At 39.0% G+C, this 17,575-nt stretch overlaps 1 protein-coding gene and 1 pseudogene across 1 annotated transcript in view; one reads left to right on the top strand and one right to left on the bottom strand.

The window, feature by feature from the left end:
• LOC126024310 (protein Spindly-like) overlaps positions 1–7,300 on the bottom strand; it is a 60,176-nt gene extending 52,876 nt beyond the window's left edge. The window contains exon 1 of the mRNA XM_049784697.1: positions 7,246–7,300. Coding sequence (XP_049640654.1) covers positions 7,246–7,300 — 55 coding nt within the window. The remainder of the gene's footprint in view (positions 1–7,245) is intronic.
• Positions 7,301–11,509: 4,209 nt separating this feature from the next.
• On the top strand, positions 11,510–11,834 carry LOC126024309 (transcription initiation factor IIA subunit 2-like; annotated as a pseudogene).
• Positions 11,835–17,575: the final 5,741 nt, after the last annotated feature.

Genomic DNA, 17,575 nt, shown 5'->3' with positions numbered 1-17,575 from the left:
AAAATTGACAACTGCAATAAAGTGTTTCCACAAAAATTTTAATGGGGCCTGAGTGATAGCACAGTGGTAGGGTGCTTGCCTTGCACCCAGCCTACTTGGGGCAGAGCTGAGTTCAATCCCGGGCATCCCATATGGTCCTCTGAGCCTGCCAGGAAATTTTTTTCTGAGAGCAGAGTCAGGAGTAACCCCTGAGCACTGCCAGGTGTGGCCCCAAAACAAAAACAATGAAGAATTTTGGTCCTTCCATTGCACATAAATGTTTATTTACAGAGACCAGAGCAATTGCATAGTAGGTAGGGAATTTGTCTTGCATCCAGGTTCGATCCCTGGCATTCCATATGGTCCTCTGAGCACTGCCAGGAATGACCTCTGAATGCAGAGCCAGGAATAATCCCTGAGCACCACTGGGTGTGGGCCACAAAACAAAACAAGAGGGCCCGGAGAGATAGCACAATCCAGGACCAAAGGTGGTTGGTTTGAATCTCGGTGCCCCACATGGTCCCCCGTGCCTGCCAGGAGCTATTTCTGAGCAGACAGCCAGGAGTAACCCCTGAGCACCGCCGGGTGTGGCCCCCCCAAAAACAAAACAAAACAAAAAAAAACCCCAAAAAAACAAAACAAGAAAACCCTGTAAATTAAAAAATTAAATCATTAAAATAATTATATTTAGAGAATATATAATATAGAGTCCTCTATACATAGAATTAGGATATATTATGTTATATAAAATTATATATTAAATCTATATAACTATGATATATAAAATTATATGTATAATTCTATATATAGAAATATAGTAACTGCGTAAAAGCATAGAACTACATTTATTAATTTAAAATACTTTATTCTGGACTGGAGAAATGGTATAGAAGTTAAGATGCAACATACTGGTGAAGGGGGGTGTTTTTTACATGACTGAATCCCAACCACAATCATGTTTGTAATCAAGGTGTTTAAATAAAAATATTTAAAAAGAAATGCAACATACAAGTTTTGAACATACAACAATCCCTGGTACTGCATATAGTCCTCCAGCACTTTAGGGATCACTGCTGAGCGCAGAACTAGAAATAGCCTCTGAGCACTACTGGATGTGGCTTCCAACCTCTATAATAATAATAGTATGGTAATAATATTGATAGCTGAAACTTGATTGTTGAAAGGTGGCAAATGTCAGTTGAGCCTTCAGTAATCCATCTTTTTGTTTTTGCATTGGGCTACAATTAGTAGTGCTCAGTGGTTACTTTTATGGCTTTATGTTCAGGGATCACTTCTGGCAGGGGTTGTGTGGGATCTCTATATGGTTCTGAGGATCACACCAAGGCTGGCTGAATGCGAAGTCCAGTGTGGAGGGCACTTGGCATCCAATCTGCTGACCCAGGTTCAATTCCCATCATCATATATATTGTCCAAGCCCTACCAGGAGAGATCTTGGAGACCAGAGCCAGAAGGAATCCCTGACCACAGCTGGCCGTGGCCCAAAATAAAAACAAAAATAATAACATAAGAAAAGAAATCACTCTTTAAAGTCACAAGTCTCTTCCTAAATGAGATACAGTGACACCATCTCATCTTCCTTCATGGTGTGACTGTCATTGTAGCTTTCATGCCTTCTTTATTTTATCACATCTGAAGTTACTATCTTCATCCTGGTCTCAAAATCTTCCAATTTATTTATGAGGATTAAAGCCAACTTTTTCAAACTTCTGTTTACACACACACACACACACACACACACACACACACACACACACACACACACACTTTTTGTTTTCCTGCCACCAAGCACTAATGTCTTTCAGAGCATAAGATTATTCATAAGATAATGAATCTTCTAGAAGATTTTCAATTAACCTCGGGAAGAGGTTATAATTATCTATGGCATAATTATCTATGGCAGTTTAAGCCTTACGACAAAATTTTGGTGGCGGGATATAGGGTGTGCATTGGTGGTGGGAATGTTGCACTGGTGAAGGGGGGTGTTCCTTTTTGTGTCTAAAACCCAACTACAGTCATGTTTGTAATCACAGTGTTTAAATAAAGATTTAAAAAAAATTTTGGGGGGGTCTTTTCTTGGGTCATTGATGTCCAGAATTTATTCCTGGATCTGTTCTGAGGGATTATCCCTGGCAATAGAACCGTCTATGGTGCTGGAGATCAAACTAGGTTGACTGTGTGCAAGTCTTTGTCTTACCTTCTGCATTGTCTCTCTGGCTCCTTTTTTAAAAATATTTTGGGGCCACTTTCAGTGGTGAACAGGAGTTACTCCTGGCTCTGAGCTCAAGGACTATTCCTGGCAGTGCTCAGGAGACCATATGAGATATAGGGGAATAAAACTTGTGTTGGCTGCCTGCAAGGCAAATAAATACCCTCCCCGCTGTTCCCCTGAAATATCTTTCTTAAAGAAAGCTTGAATGTTGAAATGATCTTTGGGGTTTCAGGATGGATGTATTTATAATTATAACTCAATAGTCAGCTCCTTCGACATCTCTATCACAGTTCTACGGTCACCAGGTACACTGCCAATGAACAGGATTATCATGAGTAGAATCCTTTGTTCTGAGCAGTAGGTCTTAACAATGGGCTTCAACAATTTAGCAAGCATATTGTAAACAGTTGTGCTGTCATCCAGGCTTTGTTCCTTTCATAAATCACTGGCCCAATAGATTTAGGATCATGCTTGACTGCCCTAGAATCTTCAGTATGATAAATGAGTTTCTGAATGTTCAAGTTCAGTCTCCAGTTGCATTAATCACTAAAAAAAATGTCAGCTTGTTCTTTCAAGCTATGAATCCCAGCATTAACTTCTTTCTCTTTCTTTTTTAAATTTTCTTTTATTTATTATTTATTTATTTATTTATTTATTGTGTTTTATTAAGTTATTAGTAATACAGTCATTTCAGACATTAAATGTCCCAGCACCAATCCCACCATCAGTTTGACCATCCCTTCACCAGTATCCATTTCACCCACCCATCACTGTAGCCTGCCTCTATGCAGGCACAGACAAATTTATTTCACATTTTTTGTTACAGCACAAAGGCAATGGGAACCATCAAACCTTAGATCAATTCAGGTCAATTTGAAATGATTGTTCTGTCTCTTTATGGTGTTACTAAAGTCAGTATCTGAGGATTGGCTGGGACATGGTTTGGCGCTAGTTGAGCTGTACTACTGGTTAGGCTCACAGAGGTGGGTAGATTCCTATATAACTTTCCCATAAGATTGCCTGTGATACTACTGGCCTGATACTACAAGATATTGAAGTGTTGCAGCCCAGAATTTATAGGTCTAAAAAACTAGGTTGCACACCATCCGTTTAGCCTTGAACCTTGGACCACAGACATAGAAACGACACACTTCTTCACAACAGCCAAAGGAAACAAATCCCAACCAGGACATCCTTAACAGTGCTCGGACACCAACAAGTGCCAGCCCTAATATGATACCCTGACAAAGAGGAAAATGGGAACAACTTGACCTAAGAGCAAGTTATCCTACCTCACCAGCTAATGATAAGACAAAATCAGAAAACTTGTCACCCTTTGGTCTGTCCAAATGGCAAAATCGCGATTTACAGATGACTGGCTGACAGAACCATGGCCAGACTGTATGTATCCTGGGACCAATAAAAAAGCCCTAGATTAGGGTGTGAGCTACGACCTGCATAACAACTATGATCTCTAGTTCCAGAGGTCTGTCTGAGACTATTGCAATAGAAGGGGACCTCTGGAAACATAACAGAAGACGCTATCCCAGGCCCATCCTAGGATCAGCACAAAGACCAGGACCACCAACCACAGAAGACGGATTAAAATGACACTGAGGAAACAGAACTTTTAGACCTACAAAGAAAGACATAATCATAAGTTCAACTCCTTGACTCGTGCAGATATGGAGACCTCTAGATACAGAGGTCTGATGTTATCACCCAGGACGGAGCAGAAGTCTTCCATATACCACAAAAGCACCAAGGAGAGAGTAAATGAACCTGAGAGGAGTCTATAGTTAATCGCATGACAATATACTTCAAGGGTGGAGAAACCCTGTATCTCTTAGGCAAAGGAAATTCCTTTACGAATGACCCCAATATTTACTGTGCATCTGCAAGAGGGGAAAAAAAGGGCATAAAACAATTTATTATTATTATTTACTTATCTATTGTTTTGTTGATTTCATTGTTGTGGTTTGGCTATTGAAGTGGATGTCTCCATTTATATTTATTTATTTCTTCTTTTCTTTTCTTATGTGCTCTGCCACATTTTTTTTTTATCTCAATACCATGGCTTTTATATGGTGCTTATCCTTGTTTTTTTGTTTTGTTTTGTTTTGTTTGTTTGTTTTTTTTGAAATGCTCACTGGATATTTTATTTGACAGTTCTTTATGTACTGTTGTGGTGTTTCACCTTCTTTTTCCCCTTCGTCTTTCAGACCGAGGATGAGAGTCTCTAGAAGGACTCCACCCATTTCCGAAGTATCTGATTCTTTTTTTTCCCTCCAGGTCATTACTTTTCTCTTCTTCAAACAAAACCACATAATTTGAACTATCTAGTCCCGCCTCCCAATTGGTGTGGGGGGAATAAAAGAGGTACCAAGACCAAATAGGTGTAAGACTACTAAGTAGTAAGCGAGGCACAGAGGGGACCACTTATTCTAGCAGCCCCGGGGTAAGGGAAGAGGTTATGGGAAGAAGGATGGGAATGGAGGTGGAGGGAGGACAATTCGGTGATGGGAATTCCCCTAATTTTATGTTAATATGTACCTAAAATATTATTGTCAACGATATGTAAGCCACTATGATTAAAATAAAAATTATATTTAATAAAAAAACTAGGTTGGTTGGAATTTTGATAAGGTAAAGTTACTGAGATTTCTATTTGAGGGTGTCTGGAGTGGCATTGAGCTTCTGCAGTTCATGCACAAAGGGACTATGCCTCTCCCCTTCCTGAGCAGGCTGTAGAGGACTGGATTATCTATCTGGGAAGTATTGGCTGGCCCCTAAGTTTTTCTGTTGAACATCTATTCCCTCTGTAATAGATTTGGCAGAGAAAGTGAACCCTAAATTACAACTCTCTCCTGACAGCTTTTCTAGTATGTCAGTGTGAATTCAGGGATGAACCTGAGGATCTGGTATCATTAATGGATCATCACTTTTGTTGAGACCTCTTAAAGACTTGGATAGTGCCATCTTGAACTTGGGTGCTATGCCTGATGATATTGTTTACTGGCCAATGTGAGAGGGAAGGACAGAGAGTTAAAGTATGACATTTGGATGTGACAAAAAGGAGGAAAAGTCCAGGGCAAGGGTATGTCTACTTTTGGGGGGGGGTTGGGGTATCTCTAGAGTCATTTGAGTCATAAATACCTAGTGAGGGTACTATTTCTGGAATATGTAGACTCAAGAGTCTAGTGCCTGGAATCTGACTGCCAGATGGATTATGAAGAGCATAGAATTAATCCTCAGGTTCTACAGCCAGGATACCCAGAGAGATGCTGGTCTGGAAGCAAATGTCAGTCTAGGAAATAATCTACATATACACACAAGGAGGAAGAAATGGGTTGAGGAATTCCAACACATAAGCCTTCAACCCCTAAGAAGCAGCAAGCTCAGTGGGAAGTCTAGAAATGCAGAAAAGCGCATTTTCCTGAAAATCTAATGATTTATTAGGAAGGAACAGACCACACCAGGAGGTGGTATTTGGTGGCCTAAGCATCAATCCAAGGTACTACATTTAAAGATGTTTCCAACCAATGAGTAACAAGGTGTATACTGAGTGGGGTGGGATTTGATTTATTTAGAAGAGGACCTGGTCAAGGCTTTTTCAAACAGGTAATTGTTGTTTCTGTGGAGTTTTAAGATTTAAAGGAACCTGGAAATTTGTATCTTCCTCCCATTTCCAGGAAGATGAAATCTGTGAGGACTTTTAGCAGAAGAACTAGAGTAAGCTGTGGATCATATCCTTCAGAAACAACCAAACACGACAGTGAATTCAGGAGGTCTTCCAGGAATCATGGCTCACTTCTCTTTCGTCCCAAAGGTTAGCAGAAAATTTCTTGGAGTGATATAACTCCCAACTATGTTCATATGTAGGTTCTGTGTCTTCCTGACTTCTTTCCTGCAACTTTCTGTGACATTACAGGTCACATGCACAGAGTCTACAGCAGAACAATTTGTCTCATCAAATACACATCACAGTAGCTGGACTCTTTCTTTCCCTCCCTCCCCCTCTCTCCTCTCTCTCTCTCTCCACACTCTGTAGCTCTGAATTCTCTGTAGGTTATCTTCCTTTCTAGTTGAGTCACTTCTTGTTTCCTTTACCTGAAACAAGCAGAAGAATCTAGAACTCAATTATTCATAAGTTTTCTACTATGGGAGATATGGAATAAGTAGCTGTCATCTCCTAAGAAACCATTGTAGGTATACTTTTATTTAGAAAGATGCTCAGGTTCCAATCAGTAACCATAATAAAGTAGAACACTTATTTTACTTGGCATCTGGGAACACCTGTGGCATTTGAGCTAGTGTAGAGTTTTAGGATACACTTTTTAACAGGTTAATGGGGAAGAAGTGGGGAATGTATTTTCACTTGCCTCAGTGAATGATTTCTATGTTTATCCTCCATTAAAGTGAGACCAAGTTATTGGGTTACTAAGCAAATTAAAATCTTGAGGACTACTTTGTTTGTTTGTTTTTTGTTTTTAGTCACACCTGGTGGCACTCAGAGCACTTGGCTCTGTGCTCAGAAATCTTTCCTGGCAAGCTCAAAGGACCATATGGGTTGCAGGGGATTGAACAGGATACAGGGTGAGCTGTATGCAAAGTAGATGCCCTACCTCCCCACTGTGCTATTGCTCTGGCCTTCAGTGTCCCAGACAGTCTCCTGAGCACTGCCAGGAGTGATTTCTCAGTGCAGAGTCAGGAGTAACCCCTGAACATTGCCAGAGAGGCCAAAAAGAAAGGAAGAAAGGAAGGAAAAAAAGAAGGAAGAAAGAAGAAAGGAATAGAAAAGAAGGAAAGAAATAGCTCCTAAGTATCTAAGTGTGATCTAACCACCCCCCCCCCCCAGAAAGATAATATCCTTCTAGAAATCTATCCTTTTGTAAAAAGAAAAAAAACAAAACAAAACAGAACTGTGATCCTCAATTACGTGGAAAGCTACTACGTGGACCATCTCACTCCCATTGATTCCCTCCTCCCAGGAGTGAGATTGTCATCTTTTGAAAAAAACTATAACAGAAACATACCATTGATGGCCAAAAAAGCCAGGTCGGGAAGTCCATATCTATAATTCCTCTTCATGGAGCTCATAAACTGACAAAATTACAGCCAACTATTTAAGGATGCAGCCCTTGGTGGTAAAAATGACAAGAAAAGTAATTAATATAAAAATTAACTGTTATCTTTAGGGGAGAAGGAAAAGTTTATGACCAAGAAAGAACCCAGGAATGCTTCTGAGGTGCTTTTAATATTCTGTTTATTGACCTGTGGGGTGACTGCAGGGACATTTTATTCTAACAACCTAGAAGTTTCATAGATGTACATTGTACTATATGCACATTGTTTTTTCACAATTTTTAAATTAATGGGATAAATTAAAATATAGAATCATTTCTACACCTGAGCAGAAAGACAGGACAAAGTAAGTGATAAAGGGTTGTTAATACTAAAAATCTATGTCTTAACTAGATGCTGACTCAGAGCTGTTCACTTTATTGGTATGGCTTATAACCCAAAAGCATGTCACACAAATTCTTCTATGTGTGAACTCTTCTATACCAAATATTCTTTATCAAATATCAAATATTTTAAAGTAAAATTAGACTTCATTGTTAACTCCATCTAATTTTTAAAAAAAATGGGTATGGTTAGTTTAATATATGGAAGTCAATCAATGTAATGCATTATGTTAGCAAAAGAAAAAATAAAAACCATATGATCATATCAATAGATGCAGAGAAAGCATTTGACAAGGCCCAATACCCATTCATGATAAAAACTCTCAACAAAATGGGAATAAAAGAAACTTTTCTCAGTATAGTCAAGACCATTTACCACAGGCCCATGGCAAATATTATATTTCAGAGTGAAAAAAACTAAAAGACTGTCCTCTAAGATCTGTCACAAGACATAGTTGCTCCCTCTCACTACTTCTATTCAACAAAGTACTGAAAGTACTTGCCCTAGCAATCAGGCAAGAAAAAGATATAAAAGACATCAAGATAGGAAAGAAAGAAGGCAAGATCTCACTGTTTTCATATGACATGACATTATATTTAGAAGCATAAAGACTCTACCAAAAAGCTTCTAGAATAGATTTGTGTAGTCAAGTAGTAGGCTACAAAATTAATATGTAAAAATCCATATTTTTATATAAAATAATAAAAGAGAAGAAAGAGACATTAGGGGCCGGTGAGGTGGCACTAGAGGTAAGGTGTCTGCCTTGCAAGTGCTAGCTAAGGAAGGACCGCGGTTTCATCCCCTAGCATCCCATATGGTTCCCTCAAGCCAGGGGCGATTTCTGGGTACTTAGCCAGGAGTAACCCCTGAGCATCAAACGGTGTGGCCTGAAAAACCAAAAAAAAAAAAAAAAAAGAAAGAGACATTAAAAATCCCATTCACAATTGTGCCTCAGAAAATCTAGTACCTTGGAGTCAACTTAACTAAAGAAGTGAAAAATCTATACAAAGAAAACTATAAAGCACTGCTTCAGGAAAGAAAAGAGGACACAAGAAAATTGAGACATATACCTTACTCATGAATGGGGAGGATTAACATTATTAATGTGTCAATTAATTAAAATGATAATACTTCCCAAACTTTGTACTGTTTTAATGCAATCCCTTTAAGAATACCCATTACATTTTTCTTTTGGTTTTTGGGTCACACCTGGCAGTGCTCAGGGGTTACTCCTGGCTCCATACTCAGAAATTGCTCCTGGCAGGCTTGGGAGACCATATGGGATGCTGGGATTCAAACCAATGACCTTCTGCATGAAAGGCCAACACCTTACCTTCATGCCATCTCTCCGCACCCCCACCCCCATTACATTTTTCAAAGAAATGGATCAAACTGCTGAAATTTTCTTGGAACAATAAATGTCCATGAATACCTAAAGCAATCATTAGGAATAAGAAGATGGAAGACATCCTCCAACATTAAATTGTACTATAAAGCAATGTTTTTTAAAACAGCATAGTTTTGGAATAAAGACAGACCCTCAGATCAATGGAATAGTCTTGAGTATTCAGAGACTGACCCCAGACATACAATCAATTAATATTTGATAAAGGGGAAAGAAATATACAGTAGAGCAAGGATAGCTTCTTCAACAAATGGTTTTGAGATAACTGGTCAACTACATGCAAAAAAGTGAATTCAGAAGTCTTTTTAACACTATGTAAAAGGATCAGATCAAAAGGTATTAAAGACCTTGATATCAGACTTGAAACCATAGGTGCATAGTGGAAAACATAGGCAGAATACTCCATGACATTGAAGTTAAAGGCATTTTTCAAGGAGAAAACACCACTGACCAAATATGTGGAAACAAGGATAAACAAATGGAACTACATTAGACTAAGAATCTTTTGCACCTTAAAGGAAATGGTGACTAGATATTAAGTCTGCCCACAGAATGGGGGAAGCTAATCACCTAATACCCATCTGGTAAGGGGTTAATGTCTAAGATATATAATGCATTGGTAAAGCTTATAAGAAAAACATCTAGCCCCATTCAAAAATAGAAAGAAAAAATGAACAGAAACTTTTTCAAAGAAGGACTACAGGTGGCCAGAGGCACGTGAAAAAATGCTCCACATCATTAGTCGTCAGGGAGATGCAAAACAAAACAACAATGAGATACCATCTCACACCACAGAGCCTGGCTCGCATGGCAAAGAACAAAAACAGCTAACATTGGCACAGATGCGGAGAGAAAGGAACTCTCACTCACTGCTGGTGAGAATGTAAACTGTTCCAACCTTTTTGGAAAACATTATGGTTATTCCTCAAAAAACTAGAAATTGAGTTTCCCTATGACCCAACAATACCACTCCTAAAAATCTACCCTAAATGGCCCCAAAACACAATTCAGAAAAGCTCTCTGCACTCCTATATTCATTGCAGCACTATTCACAATAGCCAGAATCTGGAAACAACCCAAGTGCCTGAGAAGAGATGAGTGAATAAAGAGACCCTGATACATCTACAGAATGGAATACTATGCAGCCACTAGTAAATGAAGTCATGAAACTTCCTTCTACCTGGTTGGATGTGGATATTATTATGCTGAGTGAAATGAATCAGAGGGAGCGGGATAAACATAGAACAATATCACTCCTCTATGGGATATAAGAAAAGTAAAAGATAGTGTGGTAATAATATCCAGAGGCAATAGAGATGAGGATCAGAAGGACCAGTCTATGGTAGGAAGCTTGCCACAAAGAGGGGAGCGAGTGCAATTAGAGCTGAGAAAGGACTATTATGATATGATAGTTGAAACTGATTGTTCTGGACAAGAACTGGGTGCTGAAAGGGGAGAAAGTGACATGCATGGCATCTTTCATTAACGACAATGAAAACCACAGTGTCAAAAAAGAAGAGAGAGAGAGAGAGAGAGAGAGAGAGAGAGAGAGAGAGAGAGAGAGAGAGAGAGAGAGAGAGAGAGAGAGAGAGAGAGAGAGGAGTAAAATGCTTGTCCTAGAGGCAAGCAGGGAAGGATTGGGTGAAAGGGAAATTGGGACATTGTTGGCAGGAAATAATGTATTGTACTGCAAACCAAAATGTCTAAATGGAAAATAAAGGAAAGAGAGAGAAAGAGATAGAGGAGAAAAATATATGCTCTAGTCTAGAGATAGAAAGGGGAGAGAAAACAGGACATTGGTGGCAGGAAATGTGCACTAGCAAAGGTTGTTCTACATTATATGTCTGTAACTTAACCAAGAACAAGTTTATCTGTGAAAAAATAAACCAAGTATATTATAAAAACATTATAATCATGGTGCTTAAATACAAAATTAGAATAACTGCATGAAAAAACTTGCAGTGGTTTAAGTGGGAATTGTCAAGAATACTCTAGGTCCCAGAGTATATTGAGGAGGAGGAAAGAATTTTCAACGGAGGAGGAGAAACACAAATATGAAAGGATGGGGGCCAGGGGTCAAGTGGTCTCACTGGTGGTGTTAAAAATGACAGAACTGGTTGTTGGTCAGCTCCCTGGTTCATGTAGCAGCTGAAGAAGAGGTCGGGGTGTTCCATGCCTCCTGCTTCTGTGCACTTGGGGTGGGAAACTCCTTCTCCACAGGTTATCAATGCAAGTCTGAATAAAGAAAACAATTTCTTGGGCACCGGTGAACAGATGGGTACTGGACATTGTGGGACTGAAACAACCATAAACAACTTTATAACTGTGTATCTCATGGTGATTCAATTAGAGAATCTATGTTTTTTTTTTATTTTATCTCATGATACCAAACCAAACAAACAAACCACAATTTCTTCTCCTAAATCATGGCATATCAATTATACAGAAATACTACTCTGGGAAACAGTCTTCAGGAGAACCTTGATGAGCTCATAGTCTCAACAGATTTCCCCCCAACTTGCCCTCCAAGTCTTACTCCAGTTTGATAAGGCTATAAATTCAGCGCTGGCTCAGAGAATCAGGAACCGTGTCAATTTTAGGGGCTCTCCAAATACATACAGATTCTGTGATAATGTGTGAACTTTTGTATTGAATGAGGTTGAATTTAGAGAGGTGACAGAACTTATTAAAGTGGATAAAATGAGAATTGTAGCCTGTGATGGTAAAAATACAGAATTCAGTACTACATAGTGAATAGAAAAAGAAAACAATGGCTTCTTTATGCCATCTTCATTATCCATCACTATTTGGAAAGAAACATAGAAGAGACTTTTTTTTATTCTTTTTTTTTGTTTATTTTTGTTTTTTCTAGAAGAGAGTTTTTAAATTTATTCTAACATTGCAGAAATTACTACACTGTGCTAGACTATCAAAATTTCATTAGGAAGATAATTGTACTTCTGTAACATGTCATTTTTATGACACAGCATGAAGAAGCAGCTTTTTTTTTTAAATGACAAATCAAACATTGTTGCCTTCCTAAGAATGTTCTTTAATAAACCCATTAAAAAAAAGGACAGAACAAAATATCCAAGCCAAAGTCAACAACAATGCAATTAAGAGACCCAAACTTTAACAATCTAAACTTAAAATGGGACTGTTATGTTGGTAGGCTGGGGACAGGTGTGGTGGTATGGGATGGACTCTGAGAACATTGGTGGGAAGAGGTTGATAATGGTGGTGGGATTGTCCCTGAAACATTGTATGTTTGAAGACCAACGAAGAAGGACTTTGTAAATCACAATGATTTAGAAAATATCTATTCAACTTCAACTGTCTGGTCCTTTATAAGTCTTTAGCTGTCCCTCAGCTTGATCCAGTCTCCTCTTTCTGAATAGTGGCTTCTCCAAGAACACAATGAACTTGGCTCAACAGGGCTGTGGCCTGTATCCATCCCCACACTTATATCTTTTTTTTTTTTTTTTTGGGTTTTTGGGCCACACCCGGTAACGCTCAGGGGTTACTCCTGGCTATGTGCTCAGAAGTTGCTCCTGGCTTGGGGGACCATATGGGACACCGGGGGATCGAATCGCAGTCCGTCCAAGGCTAGCGCAGGCAAGGCAGGCACCTTACCTTCAGCGCCACCGCCCAGCCCCAACACTTATATCTTTTGATGTGTATCTTTCTGCCTGCCTAATAGTCTGTCCATTCTCCATCAGGACATAAGAGAAGATGTCTCCTGTTCTTAATGATTTCGTTGGCAGACAACTGTGTTAATGGATCATGAGAAAACTCATTCGAAGAATTGTTATCAGTTCATCTAATTGTCTGTCACTAATATCATTAGTAATTGCCCTACTACCATAAACAGATTATTTGGTCAGAAATCGCTCCTGGCAGGCTCGGGGGACCATATAGGAGGCCAGGATTCAAACGAATGACAATCTGCATGAAAGGCAAATGCCTTACCTCCATGATATTTCTCCGGCTCCCGGTCATTATTTTCTTATCTGGTCTAACAAATCACGGGAATCCCAGGAATGAGAGAGGAGGAAGGAGGTTTTGATGTGAATGTGAGAAGAAATGGCTCTCTGACTGTCTAAGTAGGATTTCCATTCTGGGTAAAGTAGAAAGTCAGGATGTAAATGAGCATGCCTGTGGATGTGGATGTCTTCAAAAACAGGAAGCTAAAAATTATTATTAGTATTATTTTGGTTTTGAGGTCACATCCGGCAGTGCTCAGGGTTTACTCCTAAGTCTATGCTCAGAAATCGCTCCTGGCAGGCACGGGGGACCATACATGATGCCGGGATTTGAACCACCGTCCTTCTGCATGCAAGGCAAACACCCTGCCTCCATGCTATCACTCTGGCACCCTTATTTTGATTTTGACTTGAATTTCCCTAATTATTAGTGATAACCCTGCTCATATACTTGTCGACTTTTATAAAGCTTCTTTGGAAAAATGTTTGTTCTTCTCTTCTGCCTATTTGTAAAACTACTTTAGAAAAATATTCTAATCCTTTGCTTATTTTAAAATCAGATGGTTTTATTTTGCTTTTGAGTTGCATGAGTTATTTCTAACTTTTGGATAGAAACTCCTTATAAGATATGTGATTTAATAATGTTTTCTTCCATTCAGTAAGTTGTCTTTATTTTTGGCTTATAATTTAATTGAATACATAGAAGGTTCTGATTCACTTAATTCATTTTTTTTAACTCTTGGTTTCTTTTCTTTTGGTGTCAGATCCAAAAAATATCATGCTGAGATTGATGCCAAATAGATTGTCACTTATTTTTTGGGGCAGTTTTATAGTTTTAGGTTTTATATTTAATTTTAAAAATAATTTTCATCATTTTTAATTCATTTTTGTGTAGTATAAGAGATTGGATGGATTTCATTCTATTATATGTGCCTCATTAGTTATTTTTTTTTTTGTTTTGTTTTGTTTTGTTTTTGGGCCACACCCGGTAACGCTCAGGGGTTACTCCTGGCTATGCGCTCAGAAGTCGCTCCTGGCTTGGGGGACCATATGGGACGCCGGGGGATCGAACCGAGGTCCGTCTCCTAGGCTAGCGCAGGTAAGGCAGGCACCTTACCTCCAGCGCCACCGCCCGGCCCCCATTTATTAAAGAGACTTCTTTTTCTCTTGCACATTCTTGGCTTCTACTATTTTTTTAATTAAATGATCATAGTTCATAAGTTTATTTCTGAGCTTTCCATTTGTTTCACTGATATGTGTCTGTTTTGATGCCAAATACCACAGTTTTGATTTAATGTAGTTATGTAATATTTTTTAAATCATGGGGCTGTTATGCCTCCAGTTTTATTCTTTCTCAAATTTGCTTTGACTATTCAGAGTGTTTTATAGTTTCATACAAATCTTAGGATTTATAAAATATTTTGTTTGTTAGTTTGTTTTTGGGTCACACTGGGCAGCACTTCGGGGTTCTTCCTGGCTCTATGCTCAGAAATCGCTCCTGGCAGACTCGGAGGACCATATGGGATGCCAGGATTCAAACCACCATCCTTCCGAATGCAAGGCAAATGCCCTACCTCCATGCCATTTTTCTGGCCCCATGGATTTATAAAATGTTTTGATGAAATGTTTTTATATTTTTAGTGAAAAATGCTATTGTTTTTTTATTGAATTTTTACTATACAATTTGTAAATTGTATAGTATGGACATTTGGGCATTAATACCACTAATCCCTGGGAATAAAATATCTTTTTATTTATGTTTATCTTCTCAGTATCTTTTATCATTGTCTTAGAGTTTTTATTTTTATTTATTTATTTTTTTTTTTTTTGGTTTTTGGGCCACACCCGGTGACGCTCAGGGGTTACTCCTGGCTATGCGCTCAGAAGTCGCTCCTGGCTTGGGGGACCATATGGGACGCCGGGGGATCGAACCGCGGTCCGTCCTAGGCTAGCGCAGGTAAGGCAGGCACCTTACCTTTAGCGCCACCGCCCGGCCCGTCTTAGAGTTTTTAGTTCAGGATAAAATACATAACTGTAATTCTATGTATTTGTCTATATATTTCTGTTTCACTTCCTGCAATTAGTTCTTGGATGTCCTATGTTTAAAAAGTTTTACAAATTGAATTCTCCTATTAATTTCTCTTTCTGAAAGTTTGTTATTAGTGTATAAAATTTATTATATATTTTTGTAACCTAAGACTTTATTGACATATACATATACAAATCTTTAGGATTTATATATACTTTGTTAACATATAGTGACAGTTTTGAATTTTTTTCTTTATGATTTAGTTGCCCAACTGATAGAGCTAAAACAACCAATACTAGATTAAATAAAAGTGGTAAGAGTGTTGAGAGATACTGTACAGGGGCACTTGTCTTGCATGTGCCAACCCAGGTTCAATCCCTGGTTCTGACAGGAGGGTTCTGTGTGAGCACAGAGTCAGGAGTAAGTCCCCCCTGAGCATACCTAGCCATGACACAAGTCTCCCTTCCCCAAAATGACAAGAGTGAGTGCCTTTGTTCATATCTTTTTTTTTTGGGGGGGGGCCACACCCGGCGGTGCTCAGGGGTTACTCCTGGCTGTCTGCTCAGAAATAGCTCCTGGCAGACACGGGGGACCATATGGGACACCGGGATTCGAACCAACCACCTTTGGTCCTGGATCGGCTGCTTGCAAGGCAAACGCCGCTGTGCTATCTCTCCGGGCCCCTTTGTTCATATCTTAGAGGCAAAGCTGAATCATTGTGGGCCAGAATGTTAACACTGGGATTGTCATATATGATATTTATTTCATTTAAGTACATTTCACCCATCCCACTTTGTGGAGCATTTTTACTATAAGTACAAGTTGAGTTTTGTCAGATGCTCAGTGTCTACGAATATGTAGTTTTTATTAATCATTTCATTAATATGCCATTTAATGTTTATTGAATTATAGATATTAAAACATCTTTGTATTTTACTTTATTATAAATCCATATAATTTAAAAGAAGTCATTTTACTTTTTTGTTTTTCACTTTTTTTTTTTATTGATTAAGGTTCTGCGATTTACAATCTCAGTGTCATTTATCTTGTTCTTTTACCCCACCTAGTAAGTGGGGACTTACTAGTAAGTAAAACACCTAGTAAGCCAGGACTTACTCCTGGCTCTGCTCTCAGGGATTACTTTTTTCAGTTTCTGGGGACCATTAGTAGTGCTAGGGATTGAACCTGGGTTTGCTGAGTGTAAAACAAATGTCGTACCTGCTGTACTTTTTTTTCTATTATGACCCTTACAATACTATTAATGATGGTTCTCCCTGCTTAATTTTAGCATCACACACCTCACCAGAAAACCCGCTTCCCACTTCCAAGGATTCTAATGGCCTTCCCTTTCCAACACTCCTGGTTCCCGCCAACTATGTGGATCAATTCTCTTGTTGTGTTGCTACCTGTTGTATATCTTTTAGTCCCACATATGAGAGATTATTCTGCATCTATCCCATTCCTTCTGACTTCACTCAGCAAGGTATCCTTCAGCTCTATCCATTTTGCTGTGAATTGCAGAATTTTGTTCTTTTTTAAAGCTGCATAGTATTCCATTAGCTATATATACATACATACATATATTTACATATATATATACCATAGCTTTCTTGATCCATTTGTTTGTAGATGGGTGATTGAGATTTTCCTTATGTTGGTTATTCTGTTAAGGACTGGGATGAACATAGTTGTGCATATATCCTTTCAAATTAATAAGCTTTCTTTGTAATCCTGAAATAAATCCTACTTGAACACGATCGCTTGAATATACAGTTAAATTTGGTTTGCTGATTAAAAATATTTTTTAAAGCTCCGTAATTGTCAAAGTCATTCATAGTTAACTTTTTTTTTTTTCGGGCCACACTCGTTTGATACTCAGGGGTTAACCTGGCTAAGTTCTCAGAAATTGCCCCTGGCTTGGGGGGACCATATGGGATGTTGGGGGATCAAACTGCAGTCCTTCCTTGGCTAGCGCTTGCAAGGCAGACACCTTACCTCTAGTGCCACCTCGCCGGCCCCCATAGTTGACTTTTAGACATGCTATTCTCCAGCACCAATCCTACCATCGGTGTCATCTCCTCATCAGGGTTCCTAGGCTCCCTTCCACCTCAACACCACTCTACAACCTGCCACTTTCACAGGCACAATTTAAAATTTAATGTTAAAGTTTGGATCCCTTGTTTTCAGTGTCATTGACTGTGGTATGGATTTTTAGCTCTGCCACTTCTTTATACCAATGATGTACTCAGATCTCCTTAACCCCTGTTCCTAATGCTTTCTCTCTAACTCTTCTCTGTCCTTCCTTGCCCTATACTCTGGGGCCAAGGGTATCTAGGCAGACTCCTTTTAAATCATTGCATTCCCTCATCCAGTTTTCTTTTTGGTTGTTTGTTTGTTTGTTTTTGGTTTTTGGGTTACACCCGGCAGTGCTCAGGGTTACTCCTGGCTCTATGCTCTATGCTCAGAAGTCGCTCCTGGCA

This window comes from Suncus etruscus, chromosome 12 (assembly GCF_024139225.1).
Source record: "Suncus etruscus isolate mSunEtr1 chromosome 12, mSunEtr1.pri.cur, whole genome shotgun sequence".
Lineage (NCBI taxonomy): Eukaryota > Metazoa > Chordata > Mammalia > Eulipotyphla > Soricidae > Suncus > Suncus etruscus.
The sequence above is the reverse complement of the archived record's forward strand: the minus strand, read 5'-3'. Positions and strand labels throughout refer to the sequence as shown.